This window comes from Dipodomys merriami, unplaced genomic scaffold (genome assembly GCF_024711535.1).
Source record: "Dipodomys merriami isolate MVZ:Mamm:240054 unplaced genomic scaffold, mDipMer1.0.p SCAF_556, whole genome shotgun sequence".
NCBI classification, from domain to species: domain Eukaryota; kingdom Metazoa; phylum Chordata; class Mammalia; order Rodentia; family Heteromyidae; genus Dipodomys; species Dipodomys merriami.
This window is the reverse complement of record NW_027206131.1, coordinates 332,917-351,742: the sequence shown is the minus strand read 5'-3', so window position 1 is coordinate 351,742 and position 18,826 is coordinate 332,917. Positions and strand designations below refer to the sequence as shown.

The 18,826-nt window shown below is 43.7% G+C and overlaps 1 protein-coding gene across 1 annotated transcript in view; it reads left to right on the top strand.

Annotated features, from left to right (window-relative positions):
* The window catches only part of LOC138812007 (engulfment and cell motility protein 1-like), a 96,515-nt gene that overhangs the window by 1,267 nt on the left and 76,422 nt on the right, over positions 1 to 18,826 (top strand). Inside the window, 1 exon segment of the mRNA XM_069999965.1 lies at positions 17,638 to 17,688. Within this exon segment, the coding sequence (XP_069856066.1) occupies positions 17,638 to 17,688 (51 nt within the window).

Below are 18,826 nucleotides of genomic sequence, written 5' to 3'. Positions count from 1 at the left end.
GCCCTGGCTTATTGCCAAAGGGCTTTCCTCCAGCAGGGCAGGTCCCCGCAGGGCCAGCCCAGGGCCCTGGATAGATCCCCAGCCTCAGCCTGCACAGGCCTCCCACCTCTGCTGGGGACTCTTGGATCTCACTGTCAGGGGTAGGATGTCCCACAACCCTAGAGAGGGGGTTTTGGCCCCAGAGGCAAGGCTCCTGCCTGTGACTTGAGGTTAGGGACAGTGGGAAAATTTGAGAATTGAAAGGAGATTGCTAGAAAACAAGAGTAATTGAGAGCCTGCAGTCTCTTGAGAGCAATTTAGGGACCTGAGGGCCTGGTCCAGTCCTCTGCACTTGGAGATTGCAAAGGCTGCCAATAGCTATGGGGTCTTCTCTGCTCCAGGTCTGCATGTTTCCAAGCTTGTTTCAAGGATTTGTGTCCCCTCATTTGCAGAACTGGGGAGCCTGCTAAGTTAACCAGTCAGATCTTCAGCAGACATACAAAACACTTAATTTTAACTCTCAGTTCTTGACAGTAATATCTGTCCTATGTATTGAAGTCTGGGATTGAAAAGTTCGTGTGGCCTGCTCCCTTTCCCATTTAACATTTGATTAGGGATCATGCTGATTACTAGAATTCCTAACAAATCTTGTTATTTATTCTTGTTTGTTAATGAAGAAGTCAGCAACAACAGCCTTGAACCACATCTGAGATGCCACCTGTTTCTGCATATTAAGTGCCCTGGAATGCGGCCATATCCATTCATCCATGTGTCACTGTTGTAGCTGATCCCTCCTGTCCCAGTACACTTAAAATACTGTCTGGCTCACACAGAAGACATTGTCTCAGTCCTGCATTCATTGTATATCACTATGAACCCGATTAAAATATTGGGATGGCTCTTTGGTTTCTTAGCAAGCATCCACATTTTATTTTATGTACTTACAAACATTTTGAGAAGAGAACCAGAGATTTCAACAGATTCCCTAAACACCCAGGACGAGAAAGGGAAAAGCAAAGAGAACCCTAAAAGTCTACTATCTCAGGCCTGGACATCATCAAGTATGCCTCCCTTGTCTTCTTCCTCAGTCAGAGATTCTCTTTCTCAACCTGGGGCAGATTTTCCTCTTGTGTGGCTGCAGAATCTGCCTCTTCTTATGAGTGATAATTGGGCCTTTGCATATTTCATGAGCATGTCAAGCAGAGCCCTTATTTGCACTGTCTAGTTTAATCCCCATCGTGACAGTGTGGGAACTGTCTTCAGGTAGCAGTGTGGGAAGGGAGGCCCAGAGACACTGTGCTCAGGTACAGTCGCCCTTCTGCATTTGTGGTCTCTGCTTAGACGAATACAACTCAACTCACCCTGGGTCGAAAATGATTTTTAAAAAGGCCTCCAGACTGAGTATGCACTGATTTTTTCCCCTTGTTATTACACACAATCCAGTCTAACAACATAGCCTTGACACTGTATTAATTAGGGAGTATAAGCAATCTAGAGATAATTTAAAGGACATGAGAAGATCACATGGTTCTATTCAAGTACTACACCTTTTTTGTTGGTGTTGGGGCTTGAACTCAGGGCCTGGATGCTGTCCCTGAGCTTTTCTGCACAAGGCTATAGTGCACTAACACTTAAAGCCACAGCTCTGCTTATACCTTTTTTGAACAATGGGCTTGAACATCTGTGGGCTCTGGCACTGAGGGGCAATTATATCCATTTACGATATGCCAGGTACTCAGATTATGAGTATATGTTGTGTCTCAGGAATGGCACATGCCCAAATGACCAAGAGTCATTGAAACTTTTGGGTTTACCCTAGGCCCACCTAACACTTGGTGTTGCTACTTAGTGTTGCTAGGTTATTTCTGTTCTGTGGGCCATGTGGCCCTATGTAACTTCATCCTGGCCATGCTCCCCTGGGTGCTTTACATACTAAGTCCCTTAGCTCTGAGCTGGAAGTGCTTGCCACTTGTTGTGTTGTTGTTTTGGTGTTACCTGGGTCTGGCCATGGAGGTGGCATTTTCCTAGCTGAAGTAAATGTCCTTGGCAATCCCTGCCAATGACCCTTTACAACTTTTTAATTTATTATTTTTCAAGCATAAACATCTCCCCTGTCAGTACAGTTTTTGCCTCCAGACTTGGTGGCTTTCTGAGACTATAGGCATTACCTTATCCACTGAAACTCAAAAGTAGATATTTGCACCTTGCCCTTTGATTGGTGGCTCGGTTAAAGTTGACCATAGTGGGAGGGGCTGGCCAGCAGGGCTCTATCCCCAAGAATAAATGAAGCAGTTCAGTGTGATTCACTTAGCTTGGGCAAGTTTGTCTAGAACTTGCCAGAAGTTACTTTCTGTCTTAATCATGTAGGCCATCTTTTGGGCTTCTTCCCCTCCCCCCTCCCTCCCTCCCTCCCTCCCTCCCTCCCTCCCTCCCTCCCTCCCTCCCTCCCTTCCTCTCTCCCTCCTTCCCTCCCTCTCTCCCTCCCTCCCTCCCTCTCTCCCTCCTTCCCTCCCTCCCTCCTTTCCTTCCTTCCATCCTTCCTTCCTTCCTTTCTTCTGTCCTTCCTTCCTTCCTTCCTTCTGTCCTTCCTTCCTTCCGTCCTTCCTTCCTTCCTTTCTTCTGTCCTTCCTATCATTAGTAGCATTATACAGGGATTACCTCCGTGCTGGTATCTCCCAGTGCACACACTCATTGTATTCTGAACTCTTGCTTCTGTGTAGTTTTGTAACCTGACTCAGTGACTTTGCAATGTGATGACCTATGTTTCCATAATACAAACCATTTTTTAATACCAATATATCATTAGCCTGCTTTAGTATAATTACTTTAAATTTTCCTTTGTATGGGGACCATCTGGAACACTTGATATATCAGTCAGGGTCCAACCAGAAATTATACCATTATTTATTTAAACAGGGGATGTTCAACTTAAAGAACTGGCCACTAGTCAAAGCTGGTTAACAGAATAAAGGGGCTGAAATGGCTCTAGTAGGTCTAGATGAAACAGATGCAGAAAAGAGCCTATGTGGCCTGTCTGAGGACAGGCAGCATTGATGTTAAAGTCCCTGAGAGTCTTACCTCCAATTAACCATCAAGAAGCGGAAGTAGAGCTAGCCTAGACAAAATGCTCATGCCCTGTTTGAAGCCCTAGGACCAGAACAAACAAAAAGTGTGAGGTAGTGGGGGTGGGGAGCAGACCCTGCTTCTCCCCTGGGGTCTTCGCCACCTCCCTGTGATGCAAAAACTGGTCTGAGGACATAAACTTGACCAGATGACCTGTGCTGGGGACCTTAGAATTGACTCCTAGGTGACCTTAGAATTGACTCCCAGAAGGGGGAACAGGATCTAGGGGTGCAGGAGACCTGAGGTCTTCTGTGTGGATTCTTCTATGGTGGGAGCATTCTTCTTGCCCCTGGGGGAAATTTTTCCAGTGCATTCTCCTGGTGCAGGTTCAATTTCCCCAGCTGGAAAGTAGGGTAAGCCCTAGGTCCATCTTCTGTGTACCAAAGCACATACAAAGGGAGATGAATTTTGGGTTAAGAAGCAAGAGATGAATTTTGGGTTAAGAAGCAGCAAGCATGTAACTTGAATCCTAAAGCGTACATTCAACTGCAGTGTTTCTACAAGATAAAAATTTAAATGCTGGCCCTATGACTGTTAAGATAGTCATATTACTCACAATCTGACTTAGGGAATTGTAACCTCTTTGTACAACTACTTAATAATAAAAATTTAAAAGATGTGCAGAATTTAAAAAATTGCAAATGCAATTTGAATTTGGCCTTTTTTTTAAAAAAGGATCTTTGTTACTGAAAACAAAGTCATCCACCAACAATGCATCTCTAAACACAGTCCAAGAGTTATGAAAGGAAAGGTGGACATCTTCACCATAGACCTCACTCCTTACTAACTTCCTAGGTCTGGCTTTCTCTTCTGGATTGTTTAATTTGAGATACGAGTGCCCAGAGCCAACACTTGCAAGGTCAGGACCTGTGCAGTTGCTCAAAGCCTCCCTCCCCTGCCTCAGTCTCCTCAAGTTATTTCTTATGACAGATTTATTTCCCTATCACCCTTTCATTCTATCAGCAGTATTGCTCAAGAGCCTCAAATATTTCCTCTTTCTTTTTTGTACTAGAAATACAATAAAATAGAAAAGAATTGACCTTTACCAAGGGCTTCCTAGCCTCCATTCTGTTGATAAGGAAGCCAAAGTTCATTGACATGTTCAAGGTCATACAAGAAGGCAGTTGGCTCAGGCCCAATCTGCAGCTTCCTTCCTCCTACTCTGTCAGGCTTTCCAGCCACAATGGTCACACCATCCTTACCCCATAAAAATAGCCCAGCCCAGCACCTGGTCAGAAATCCAGTTATACTTGACCTCCTCTCCTGCTGTGCAAGGGTGCCCAGCCACTGGCTAGATCCAAGGCCAAGACTCAAATCTAAATAATTACCTCATGTCACTTCAAAAAAAATGGAGTCAATACATCTTTTAATGTTAGTGGGATCTGGACGTCAATCAGGTTCTGTTTTGGCTTTTGGATCATGGACCTAAGCACCAAGCACAAGGGGTGATAATTATTCAGTCCTGTCATGCGAGGTTGGCTAAGGGAGTAATTAGTAGGTGGTTCTGTCTTTTTAGCTGTAGAAGACCTATGAATATGCATGTTCCTTTAAGGGAAACTGGTTTGTCTCCAGAAAAGCATTTCTCTGCCTTTAGAAGGATGTGATCAAAACCCAGAAGGGGACAGTCTCCTGATGGTCTTTGGGTCAGCCTTGTGAGATGCTGGTACATTCCTGGACTCCTGGGAGCTGCCTATCCCTTCCGTCCCTTCATCCTGAACTTGATCTTGTTACAGAGTGAGAGAGATCATCCATTCATTGGGGAGCAAGCACATTCCTGTTCTGGGTTCACAGACCATAATGGGTGGTTAACAGGTAGCGTTTAATACCTGTCTCGTTCTTTTCTTTTTTCTTTTTAGAATTGAGCACAGGATTTTTCAGAGCTCTCTACAGTAAAACCATTAAAAGAGATGGACAACTGAGAACAAAATCTAGTGGAGAGGGTGAAAGAAAAATTAGGAAAGAAGTCAAACCATATTTCCTTCCACTGATAGACTATGATGTAAAGATTGTCCCCCAAAGGTCCAGTGTTAGTTACAGGAAAAGTATTTACAAGAGTTGACCTCATTTCCTCTTTCCTTCTCCTACACACTCACCTCTCTGCCTTTTTCCCCTTCCTGGTTCTTTGGGGAAATCAGATTTTATTTTAGGGTATTTTTAACATTCCTCCTTAAATGTCAGCTCTGTGGTCCTCTGTCTTGAGGCTTTGCTCTGTATCCTAGCAACTGGTTATCATACAAGGTCCTCAACTGCTTCATTAGCCTGAAGGGTGAAGATCAAGCAAATGGGACCCCGAAGGGGTGAACAGGAGCAGATTTGCAGTCAAAGCCAATCTCTGGAATGATTAAGTAATGTGGCTGAAGAAGACTTACTGGATAGCAGTGCCTCCAAACTAAAAGGCTTCTCTCAGCCCAGAGATAGGGGGAGGCCAGGATGGTGGAAGGGATGGGGTGGTGAGGAGAAGTAGAGAGTTGCATCCTTGAAATCATAGGCATGTCCTTTGCCTGGAAATTTCTGTTGTAATTGCTAAATCACAGTAAGGGGAGTAGAAATTGAATTTTGGACCAGGTCACCATTCTTCATTTGTCTGATGAGGTAGAAAGTTGGCATATGGAAGAACAAACTTCAGAGGGGGAGAAATTGGACAGAGGTGACGATTTTCTGCAGGACATTATTATATACTATCTACATGGATGCTGAGTGGATGGGTTGCTTCTGTAAAGAAATGCAGAGCCCCTGTGGATGGCTGGGGAAGGTGGGGGCGGTGGAGGGGGTACAGTGGGCAGTGTGAGGATGACAGCAGGGCTTGGGTGCCTTTCCCTGGATTGCTTGTCATCCTTTTGCATAACGTGCAGGAAGATATTTCTCTGCATAAGTATTCTTTCTGCTTTTTTCTTCATTTTTGAAGAGCTAAAATGAGTTTTGTTTACTGCGGACTTTATCACCTCAACATTTAGAATACTTATTCTGTGTGTGGGGGAATATCTTAGGACAGATTTTTAAGATTTAAATTAAAATTTTCATCTTTTAATTGATACATAAAACATCAAAATTGTATGTGTTTATGGGGTACAGGATGATGTCTCTATATGTATATACATAACATGATGTTTAAAGTAGGCTAGTTATATTTACCTTCTTGTATTTTTCTTTCCTTTCCCTTTTCTTTTTCTCTTTCCTTGCCTTTTTTTTTGTGCCAGTACTGTAGCTTGAACTCTGGGTCTTGTGCTGTTCCTTACCTTTCCTCATCCACTTAAGATTAGTGTTCTACTGCTTGAGCCATACCTCCATTTCTGGAGTTTTGGTGGTTAATTGGAGATGAGTCTCTCAGAGTCTTTGGCTTGAACTTTTATCCTCAGATATCAACCCCTGAGTAGCTGGGATTACAGATGTCAGCTATCAGCACCCAACTCATATTTATCATTTCTTTATGATAAAAAATACTCAGATCCTTTCTTCTATCTATTCTTGTGAAATATTCGCCCTACCGTGCATTAGCACACAGGGACTTCTAGCTGTTATCCAAGTGTAACAGTACTTACTGATTGATCATTCTTCTTCTTCCCTTCAGCACTGCTGTCCCTGGCCTATGGGATCCACCATTCTATGCACACTTCCAAGAGATGAGTTGTTTTAGGTTTGAAAGACCCCCGACTTCGGGTGTCCCCCATATCAGGACCTCCCTGCCCCAAGCACCAGTCAGACGACACCAGATGCAAAAGGCAAGAGGGTTTTATTTGGGCATGCCCAGGTTCCCAGGTGCACGTGACCTCGAGATCCGCAAGGTTCGGGTCAGTGGCTGGGAACCCCGAGCAGTCCCGGGGATGGTCCTTTTATGGGACCCTTCTGTCCGTTACAGGAGTGCCCGCGCTTTTTCAGCCAGTAAATTTAAAGTATTACAACCTGGTCTGCACGCAGGCAGCCAATCCTTTTAAAACAAATCATGTGTTTTGGCCAATCACTGTTCGAGGGGGTCCCTCGGTGTACATGCCCCGAGTTGTGTGTCTCCTGCCCTTGGTATGAGGAAGTGACCTTTGTCAGCGCCTGTCCTTCGCTCACACCAGGGGGCTGACTGCGGGGTGGGATTAGTTAGTAGGGTGTGGGCTTGTTGATTAACTGGTGAGGTTAGTTATCAAAGGGGGAGTGTGGGGTAATAGAAAAGCAAAGCATGTTACAGAAGCCAGAAATAGCTTGGTTAGATACAAAACTCTGTTCCCCTAAAAAAAGGAGGCTCAGGGCCTGGTTGGTTAGGGAGGGGGTCTTTCATTCCCCCATTTCTTTTGTTAGTGCCTCTAACCTTAGAGGCTTTGTCCTTTTTTTTATTTTAACTACCAGTTCCCTGTTGTCTGAGGGCTTGATATTGTTGGGTCAAAACTAGGGCCTGTACTACCGATAGGCAGTCTTTTACAAATTGTATCAAGCGGTTCACAATGCAAGGGCCTAAAGTAAGGATTAGCATTAGTAGTATAAGTGGTCCCATCAAGGAGGATAATAGGGTAGTGAACCAGGAGACTTGTTCCATAATCCTTCATACCAGCTCTGTTGGGACTCAAATTCCCGCTTTCTTTTATCTAGCCTCTCTTTGAGTTTGTCTAGTGTCTCGATTATTACTCCTGTTTTGTTTGCGTAAAAACAACACTCTTCTTTTAAGGCTGCACATAGGCCCCCTTCCTTTAGAAAAAGCAAGTCTAACCCCCTTCGATTTTGGAGGACTACCTCAGCTAAGGAGCTTATGGAGTCTGTCAACGCCCGGACAGACTTTTCTAGGGTCTTTAAGTCTTTATTTACAGCCTGATGTAGGAGCATGTATTGATCTGCCTTCATCATGGCTGTGGTTCCTGTGGCGATTCCGGCCATTATTCCTCCAAGGCCCAAAAGAACAGCTAGGGAGAGAGTTACAGGTTCTCTGTTGTCCCTGTATACAGGGTTCTCAAAATACTGGAGGACAAATTCATCGGGATGGTAGGTGATGGGGGGGCCAAATTTGCACTAGTACACAATAATCCCTAGTTGGGTTAAAAACGGCTGTTGACACACACGGGGTAATTCCAGTGTTACAAGCCCAATTTTCCTTTGGCTTGCAGAACCTTTATCTTAGAACAGCCTTAAGGCACCACTGTGATGCAGAAGCTTGCTAGATTTTAAGGCTAAGAGTATTACCTCCATTGATAACACACTCAGGTTATTACCATACCAGAGCCAAACTAGGCTGTGACCATAGAGTGGATTTCCAGTCATTATGCACTGAAGTGCCTAAGACAAGCAAGCCAGTGATATCCTTGTCCCCAATATCCACTGTGGGAAGAGAGGGTTTCTGGATATCACCCAAAAGAATGTCCCACAAGATCTTAGATTTAGCAGCAGTCAACCAGGAAGCAGACTCAAGTGATGGAATCAAGCAGGAGTTCCTCCAAGTGACTGTCAGGCCGTCGTTGAACTTTACCCATTAAGGTATGCAGCAGCAGCAGCAAACGTAACAGCAGCAGCAGCAGCAGCAACAGCAGGATCTCTCAGTGGCTCCAAGGGACTGTCACACCTCATGCTCGGCTGTAAATTCCTACACAGACTGGTTAAGGATACATTGCCTAGGCTTGGCAGGCTTTGATCCTGCTGGTTTTTAAGATCTTTTAAACAATAGCTCAGGACAATTTACCAAAATCACAACTTTTTACTATCCAGATATTTTAGTAAATACACACAGAAGGCTTAGTCTTGTAACCATCTCTGACAAATGCAGTCTCCACACCTTGCACACCTACAAGAGTTAACACGATTTTTTATGCCCTTTTTTAAAAATTATTTTATCTATTTTGCCTCATTTTTCCAAAACTGACTCTGGACCCTTGATCTTAAAATGGGGGTAGAAGGGCGAAGGTCCATCTTCTGTAACTTCTTCAAGCTGACTTTAGGGGCGTTGATCTTACCTAGCCAGGAGCCTATAACCTTAGCCTATTTTACAAAGAGGCCATCAGGGTTAGATGTCATTAAGAACAATATTTAACTTTTGACAACTGCACAGACCTTTTCTCCAGCTATAGCAGTGTAGCTTGTTTAGCACTCTGGTTTGTAAAAGCATCTTTCTGGATGACTTAGGAATGTGATCTCTAGTGACCCTAACACAATGCCTGAGTTACCTTTGCAGGCCTTTAGACAGATATCAATAGAAACACACTCTCAGGTTTACAAACTTTTTCCTGAGAAGATGAATTTCATGTAACTGGTGTCAGCTCAATATTACTGCCAATTAGAGCTTTTGGCACATAAAGGGGTTAAGATTTAAACTACCCCCCCATATTTTATAACATTAGCTTTTTTACTATCACAGAGGACTGGCAAGTTCCTGTCCCTTACAAGGTAGTCATGAACATTAGGCATGCTTCCAAACTATCTTCCTATGACCTCCCGGCTCTGATCAGTTTTGAAGGGCCACGCACAAATGACTCTAGGATCTGACATTTCTGCCATCCAAGCAGTGGCTTACTGCCTCTGGATGTTCCTCCATTGTTTTTGTCCCAGGAGTGTCTTCTCTACACTGGATAAATGCCTCATTGGCATTTTCCTTAGCTGGTTGCTGGACTTGAACTCGGGGCCTGAGCACTGTCCCTCAGCTCTACAGTTCAAGGCTAGCACTCTGCCACTTTGAGTCCCAGACTCGGGGCTTGAATGCTGTCCCTTAACTCTTCAGTCCAGGGCTAGTACTCTGCCACTGTGAGTCCCAAAGCATCTCTGCTTGCTCTTTCAGCACTCTGCTGGCTGAGTAGAGGTGACAGTCTCACAGGGACCTTTTTCTGCCCGGGCTGGCTTTGAACCAGTTTGCAGATCAATGAGTCTTATAAAAGGCCACTTTACTCCAATTGAAAGCAACAAGGTGGTCAACATAGAAGTAGCTTTTAAGCATGCTCTTACCTGAAACTTATTAAGAGTCAAAGTTACATCTGACAAACTATAGGAATCCTCTGTGCTTTGCTCTGGACTTTGCTGGAAACTCGAAAAACCTATAAGAGCAAACTAGAATAGCAATTATTTTGGTAATCCTAATTTTTCCTTTGTGCACATTGAGGCCAATGTCAAAAACAATTTTACATTTAAACTTTATATCCAAAAATCCATTCCCTATTTTTTTAAACCTCTTATTAATCACCTTTAATATTTTATACTTTAGTTATTATTTGCGTTTTGAAAAGATCCCTTGGAATCTTGAGGCCAAGTGTCACTCATTGCCTCTTGGCTTGTTTTAAAACAGACATACATTAAGATTTTTAAACTCAGATGACAATTTTTCCTTAATGAGAAAATAACAATTATCATAACTGAACCAAAAAGTTAGACTTAGTGTCTTTATGACTTTTAAAAACATCCTAATTGTAAACATTAAAAGCAAGTCACATTATACAAATAACTTTTTAACCCTCTTTTTAAGGCCTTCCTAATTTTAATGTTAACACATCCAAGGGGAAGTTTTAGCAATACTAATCAGATCATCACATCACTCATTTTAATCATGTTTTCAGTGGCTATCCACAGGGAAAAGAGACAGAACAACGATGGGCCACTTGGCCCCTCCTATGGAATAGGCAGGCACACACCCAATCCGACTCTTTAGGGTTAGATGAACTGTGTTTGTGCCAGCTTGCCTCACCATGGGTGGACTCCTCCCAGGGCCTGTCCCACCATGCATGACCAGCTGAACTGCACTTCTGCTTGTTCACCCCTTACCCCTAAAGATAGGTCTTCTGTTGGCTTCTAAGTTTTTCCCCCTGTCTCTTCTCTTGGTTCTCGAATGAAATACACAGTTTTAGACAGACAGAACAGGTAACATCTTTGACAGTGTTAAACTAACCTTTACATTTAAATTTCTAATATTTATCCCCAAATTTTAGCCAAGGAAATTAAATGCCAAACTGCCAATGCATTTTGTTAAGCCAGATAACTTGATTACAGTATAAACAGACTTATGCATTTTAAAATATTAGCTTTTAAAATACCAGATTTTCTAATTTGCAAGTTAAAGAATCTTTAAAAAGCCATTTAAAACAATGTGAAGATTCTTTAAAATTTTTGGTAATGTCCAAACCTCATAATCTTTTGAATTTTAAATTTAAACTCACCCAATTGTTACAGTATGCTGACAATTTTCATCTTTGAACACGTTCACAGACACACACAAAACACTCACACAGATCTTAAAGTGCGCAAAAATCAAAATCAGTTGTATGTACGCCTTCTAAAGTTTTTAAACAAAAATTTAAGACAGTATTTCTTTTAGAACTAGGTACCTTTGTTGGGCTTCATTTTCACAGAGCTTGCTTGTTAGCAAGGCTTTTGAATCTCTTCTGAGTTGGAGGAGGGCTGGGGGAGGGAGTCACCTAAAACAAAACTGGCCTGATTTATTTATTTATTTATTTAACCCAATTTTAGACAGAACTAGCTGAAAAGTCCAAACCAGGCACACAGCCTTCTACGCCCTCGCCTGTCCTCCAGCAGCCTCCACTGGGAGAAGGTGCAGCCTGAGGCTTGAAGGGAACCAAACTAGCCCAGTAACCTTCCATGCCTCGCAGGGAGGGTGGGCATAGCAGGTCTGTGACCAAGCCCAGTTGGAACTTTTATTCCCTCAGAGATGTTTAAATAAATAAATAACAAAAACACAGATACACACAAAAACCAAGGATCCACATTTAAAACTGGTACCAATTTTAAAACAGAACTAGACAAGAACCAAAGGCTGAGTTGGGGACTAATGGGCCCCAGTTTATCCCTACCGGAACTCTGTGCTGTTCTCACTCAGCAAGCTGAATCCAGAGTCTGCTGGGTGAGCCTGCCACACTCACCCAGAACTTTCCTACCCCAGAAAACATAAAACAAACACACTAAAGTTAACAAGACAAACAAGTGGTCACAAAGACAAAATCAGGTCTCAGTGAATGGGACGACATCTCACCACTTACCAGGGGACTCAACACCCCCTCTACTCATTCCAGAGAAATTTTTCTCTTAGATTCCTGCAGACGTTGACCCAGGGGCCTTCCAAGGCAGAGGAGAATTCCCAGTCATCTTGGGGCAAGGGAAAGAAGTCCCTAGCGGCCATCCCCTCAGACTGACAGGTTCTCCCCCACGCTCAGACCCCCTAAGCCAAGGCCTGAGGCTGAGATCTAACTGGGGCCACTCGCAGGTGGTCAGTGGCAATTTCATAATTGACAAACAAGCAAGTTCCCAAAACCTGACAATCTCGACTTAGGCTGTAACTTCCAGTGATCTATAGTCAGACTTAAGGGGGGTTGTTAGTTGCTGCCCCATCCCTTTAAGGGCAACAAAACAGACAACAGAGACAATTAACACTAAACAGAAACAGACAAAAACAGACAGGCGCCAAACAGAAAAAGCAACTTCAGATGGGAGTGGCCGACCACGGCTAAACTCCCCGGGAAGGAGAGAGATTCCACGTTCCCTCCTTTCCCCGAGAAGGAGAGAGATTCCACGTTCCCTCCTTCCTCCAGGTCACCCTGGAGTAGGACTCCAGGGCGGGGCCAGGAAGAGAGAGTTTACTTCTCCAGTGGTCTAGGGTTAAAGACAGAGGAGTAACAACAGCCTGACCCATGTTAAAAAGAACAAGAGTTAAACCAACACTGAACACAAAAAGAACCAAAAACGGACAGGTTAAGACAAACGCTGCGCGGCTCCGGTCACAAACCGAAAGCAGATTTTCAGACGGGGAAGCAAAATCCCCGGGAAGGAGAGAGATTCCACGTTCCCTCCTTTCCCCGGGAAGGAGAGAGATTCCACGTTCCCTCCTTCCTCCAGACATGAGCTTCGAAAAATCGAGCCCCTCTAATCCCTGAGGCGTCCCCCAGGGTGGCGGGGGAGAAGTCCGAGCTCGTCAGCTCCTTCTCAAGCCGCCCAGATACAGAGCTATTACGAGTAATAGTACAGACGCTGCGCGGAGACAAACACCAGACAGACAGAGACAAAGACAAAGGCCGGCTTACCTCCTGGTGGGTCCGAGCTGGAGTGGGTCAGGGGGCGATCCCGGACGAGCCCCCAAGATGAAAGACCCCGGACTTCGGGTGTCCCCCATATCAGGACCTCCCTGCCCCAAGCACCAGTCAGACGACACCAGATGCAAAAGGCAAGAGGGTTTTATTTGGGCATGCCCAGGTTCCCAGGTGCACGTGACCTCGAGATCCGCAAGGTTCGGGTCAGTGGCTGGGAACCCCGAGCAGTCCCGGGGATGGTCCTTTTATGGGACCCTTCTGTCCGTTACAGGAGTGCCCGCGCTTTTTCAGCCAGTAAATTTAAAGTATTACAACCTGGTCTGCACGCAGGCAGCCAATCCTTTTAAAACAAATCATGTGTTTGGGCCAATCACTGTTCGAGGGGGTCCCTCGGTGTACATGCCCCGAGTTGTGTGTCTCCCGCCCTTGGTATGAGGAAGTGACCTTTGTCAGCGCCTGTCCTTCGCTCACACCAGGGGGCTGACTGCGGGGTGGGATTAGTTAGTAGGGTGTGGGCTTGTTGATTAACTGGTGAGGTTAGTTATCAAAGGGGGAGTGTGGGGTAATAGAAAAGCAAAGCATGTTACAGAAGCCAGAAATAGCTTGGTTAGATACAAAACTCTGTTCCCCTAAAAAAAGGAGGCTCAGGGCCTGGTTGGTTAGGGAGGGGGTCTTTCAGGTTCTACAGGTGAATGGGACCATGTACTATAGTCCTGTGCCTGCCTCATTCAGTTAACATAATGACCTCCAGTTCTATCTATGTTGTGCCACATGGCAGAATTTCATTCTTTGTTTGGGTGAATAGTATTCCATTGATATATAATGATGTATTTGGCCTTTCCTGTGTAGTAGTGCTTCTTCCTCTCTCTCTGGGAAGTGTTGTGTGTGGCCGGGAAGAGACTTCCTTGAATACTGCCTGCACTAAAAGCGTTTGATCTATGTTTTCTCCTCCTTCACATCTCTTCATTACACGCCTGGCCTGGTATATTACTGATTACTTTCTCTTTTATACTGATCACTTTTTCTTTTGCTGACCCCTTCATGGTACAGATGCAATGATTACATGACAGTTTCTCTTACTTTATTGAATGTCCAGAAGATAGAACTTAGTCCTGTCTGTCTATAGCCTGATGTGGAGACTTTGCCATTTATTTACCAATGCTTATTGCATGTTGACTGGGTCATACAAGTTCACCATTCTCCATAGATATAACAATGGAGTGGGATAAACTATCAGCTCACAGAGGTGACATTCTGAGGTTGAGGGAAGATGGCTAATAAGCAAAATAAATAAGTAAAATCATATGCACAGAGTTGCATGTGTGGATATGTGTGTGCACGCACACACAGAGCACAATGCTTGGAGGACTAAATTAGCAAATGCACCTCTAGAAGGGACAAAGAAGATGGGGTAAAATTGAGAATGGCAGGTTCTGATGTAAAGCAGCTCTACAGAATGTCAGTGTGTGTGTGTGTGTGTGTGTGTGTGTGTGTGTGTGTGTGTGTGTGTGTGTGTGTGTGTGTGTGTGTGTGTGTGTGTGTGTGTGTGTGTGTGTGTGTGCCGCGGATCGGGTTCTGTCCGGACGAAGGAGGATACCTAGGGGAGGAACCTGGAATAGGACGGGGAGATGGCAAACAGACAACTCACACACATTAGGAGTGGATGCTGAGTGCTGAGTGCGATTTAATGCAGAGGATAACAAACTTTTATAGCAAAAAGTCTCCATAAGAAAGGGCAAAAGGTTACATAATCTTGCTGCAGGGCTTCATTCTTGGGCAGTCACCAGCTGGTCGCCTGATAGGCACTTGTTTCTGGCTTTACCTCTATTTTTAAGAAATACAATTGGTTTCGATGATTGTCACCAATTAACCACTACTTTTTTCTATAGAGGCCTTAACTGTCCCATTAAGATCTTTCCTGTTCCTTCTTTAATAGTAAGGTCAGGGAGGCCTAGATCTAGCAAGTCTCTTAGTAAATGACAGAGAGTAACAGGAAGTTCTTTCTCCTAAGTAGTTATCTCAGCAGTTGCCATACATTCTTTCTGTTCTAGCTGAGCCTACAGCTTCTTGTAAATTTCTTACAATTCCTTCTGCTGGAGTGACTTTGTGAAACCCCCAATACTTTTATATTTACTTATAACTTGTCTACTAGCCTCCATAAGAGGGGCTTCAGGTTAGCCCTTAACTCTGGTGAGTTAGTCATATTTGTAAGACACTCATCAGATATTGGAGTCGTCAACACTCTTAAGAAAGAGCTTTGAATAAGGGAACGTTGACAATGAGTAAGTACAATGAACAGCAGAAACAGTAAAAGATTGATAGGCACTCTTATGAGGAGAAGAAAGACAGAAACACATCTTTTCCAGGGGTTTTTGCCAGCCTTTTCCCAGGAGTAGGCCTCTTAGAAGCCCTATTCTCCGAGGTAAACTTCGGTGAAGTCCCAAAACTTGGAGATAGGTTTCTGTAAAGCCCCATTCTCTGAGGTAGACTTCGGTGAAGTCCCAAAACTCAGAGATAGGTCTCGAGGCCCCTATCATGGTCTGATAGATGGTTTCCCATGCTAAGCAGACTCTACTGGGGTCGGCGTGGCGCGCGCGCGCGCGGGTGTGTGTGTGTGTGTGTGTGTGTGTGTGTGTGTGTGTGTGTGTGTGTGTGTGTGTGTGTGTGTGTGTGTGTGTGTGTGTGTGTGTGTGTGTGTGTGGCTCTTTGTAGGGTAGCAGAGATTGTATCCTCATTCTTGTTTACCACATTACAAGAATGGTTTAGTTGAAAACATACAAGGCCACAGCATTGTACTTTTCTAATGGATGTTAGTTTGTGCTTAGTAATAAAGTTATTTTTCTCCCTGAGTATTTGCAGTGTGCCAGGCACTGCTTTGAACTTTTCTCCTCACATGGAGATGGGGAAGCCCCAGCCATACCAACTTTCCAAAGGGGAGGGCCAGGCCAGAGGCCGCTTCTGCTGCTTATGGCAGTGTTATGCAGCTAGAAGATGACAAGTGCTCCAACCCCAGTATCTCTGCTGTGATTCTGGTGTAGAATCTACAAAATCAGAACCACCTCCTTTTTCTCTTCTTCTTTTTGACAGTACTAGGATTGGAACTCAGGGGTCTTGTGCTAGCTAGGCAGCATGATACCACTGAACCATGACCCTAGTCTGGTTTTCACTGGTTATTTTTAGGCTAGGGTCCTGCTATTCCAAACAAAAACCTTCAGTTCAAGCTGTGAGTTCTCTGCTGGAAGACAGTGTCATTGCTGGTTACACTGACCATAAAGATGTGCAGGTCTGCCATCCCAGCTACGTCCTAGGGCTCTGGGCTTATAAAAAAAAAAGACCCTATGTTGGAAATGAGCAGTATAGAAAGGACCTGGCAGTGTAGCTCACATGGTAAAGCACCTGCTTAGCAAGCATGAACCCTGAGTACCTCCAATAAAGAAATAAAAATTACAACTTTATTGAGATATGTTCCAAGGCCGCCAGAATATACTTTTAAAGTGTACTTTACTTGCCGGGCGCTGGTGGCTCACACCTGTAATCCTAGCTACTCGGAAGGCTGAGATCTGAGGATCATGGTTCAAAGCCAGCCTGGGCAGGAAAGTCCCTGAGACTCTTATCTCCAATAAACCACCAGAAAACCAGAAGTGGTGCTGTGGCTCAAGTGGTAGAGAGCTCGCCTTGAGCTGAAAAGCTGAGAGACAGTGCCCAGACCCAGAGTTCAAGCCCCACAACCGACAAAAAATAAAAAAAGTACGTTTTTGGTTTTTGGTGGAAAAAGTATTTATGGAATTGTGCAACCAGAAACACAATTAATTTCAGAACATAATCATCATCCCATTATAAAAAAACAACTTGTACCCATTAGCAGTAGCTCCCCATTTCTCCTTCCTATCAGTCATGCATCTACTTCCTGTTTTTATGTATTTATTTGTCTTTTCTGGACATTTCCTGTATGTGGGTCCACACAACATGGGCTCTTTCATGTTTGGCTTTTTTTTTACTGAGTGTAATACATTCAAGGGACATCTATACTATAGCACCCACCCATGCTTCTTGCTTTGCATTTCCTAGTGAACGGATGAACAGGCCTCATTTTGTATGGCCACTTATTCTTAGAGATGGGCATGGGTCTACTTGTAGATTGTTAATGAACAATGTTTCTGTACACATGTATATACATGTTCTTTATATGGCATATGTTTTCAGTTCTTTGGGCATATGTTTTCTGTTCTCTTGGCTATAAACATAGGAATGGAATTTCTGGGTCCTATTCACTGAGTTTAGTGTTTAAATTGACTTCTTTTTACTTGTGGGATCTGCATCCTTACTTTTTGCAAGTGAAAATAAATTCACTGCCTTGGTGTGCTGAGTATTGTCAACAGCTTGATATAACATGAACACATCTGGGGCCCAGGTTAAGATTCTGTGAGCGAATCATGTAATCATAAGTATGTTTATTGTATAGAGTTGATGCTTGACTATATTTGTTTTGTTCTCTTCCTAGCTTCTTCTTACTCTAATATTCACCCATTTTTTTTCTTTTCTTTTCCAGAATCGCAATGAAATAAAAAACGGCACTATCCTTCGATTAACCACATCTCCAGTAAGTTGATCTTAGTTGGTTATTTCATCTTAAGCTGCCTACCCTCTGGGTCTGCTGTATGTGCTTATAGAATGCTGTTTTTTTGAGAGTGACTGTACTCTAAAACAGAAAGTCCCTGGGATGTCCTCATGGGCAGAGTTTAGTTTAATTGGAAGTCTCTCCAGTTTATTTCCCATGGCAGAGGAGGAAGGAACCACTGTGAACAGAGAATGGATTGGGAATCATGGAATTGGAGTTTGGTGGCCATCTCAACAGCTCTTACATTACTGATGAATAACTTGGCTATGTAGATTTTTTTTTATCATCTTCTCTGAGCAAATTCAGAGAAACAAAGCAAGCCAAACCAAAAACAGGCTGTTTCTTTATTTAAAGTCTATGGGGGGGGGTGGAGAAAGGTGGGTGGGAAGAAGGGAAGGAGGGGGAAAGAGAAGGACAGAGAGGGAAAGACAAAGACAGGCTGAATTTAAATATTTCCTAGTATTGGTCAGTGATGATGAAAATTGATGAAAAATGGATAAAAATTGATTTCAAATAGTAAATGTTGGGCCATTTAGGCTGTTTCATGGATGCTAATCAGAACTCTTGCATATCTGCGCGTGAAAGCTGTTGAACAAGGTGCCTGTGGCATTTGGCAGTGAATGGGTGGCATCCTGGTCTTTCTTGTTTCCTGGTCTAGTTGGGGTAGTAACAGTAGCATATTTGAGCCATATTTTTCCACACTGCATTTCCTTGCTTTCCTAAAAAACACAAGCAGCACAAAATATACCAAATATTACTATTTCCACCCCCACAGTTGAGGAAAACTATCTATCATTTCCGCTTGCCACACAAGCCATGAAATAGGCTAAAAATAAATTTCAAAATGGAGGAGAAAGCATCTGGCTAGAATTAAACTGTGGGCAGTATAACTACCACAGATCCATCTTGTTGAAAATTACATTAGAGAGGTTTAAAAACTGCCGAGTATTTTGCTTTCATTTAAATTGGTCTATTAATTTTTTAATTTTTATTTGTATTGTAAGGCGATGTGCAGAGGAGTTAGAGTTACGTGAGTCAGGCATTGATTACATTTCTTTTTGGACAGTGTCACCCCCTCCCTCATTTTTTCTGTTTTATTTTTCCCCTCCTCCGCCCCCTG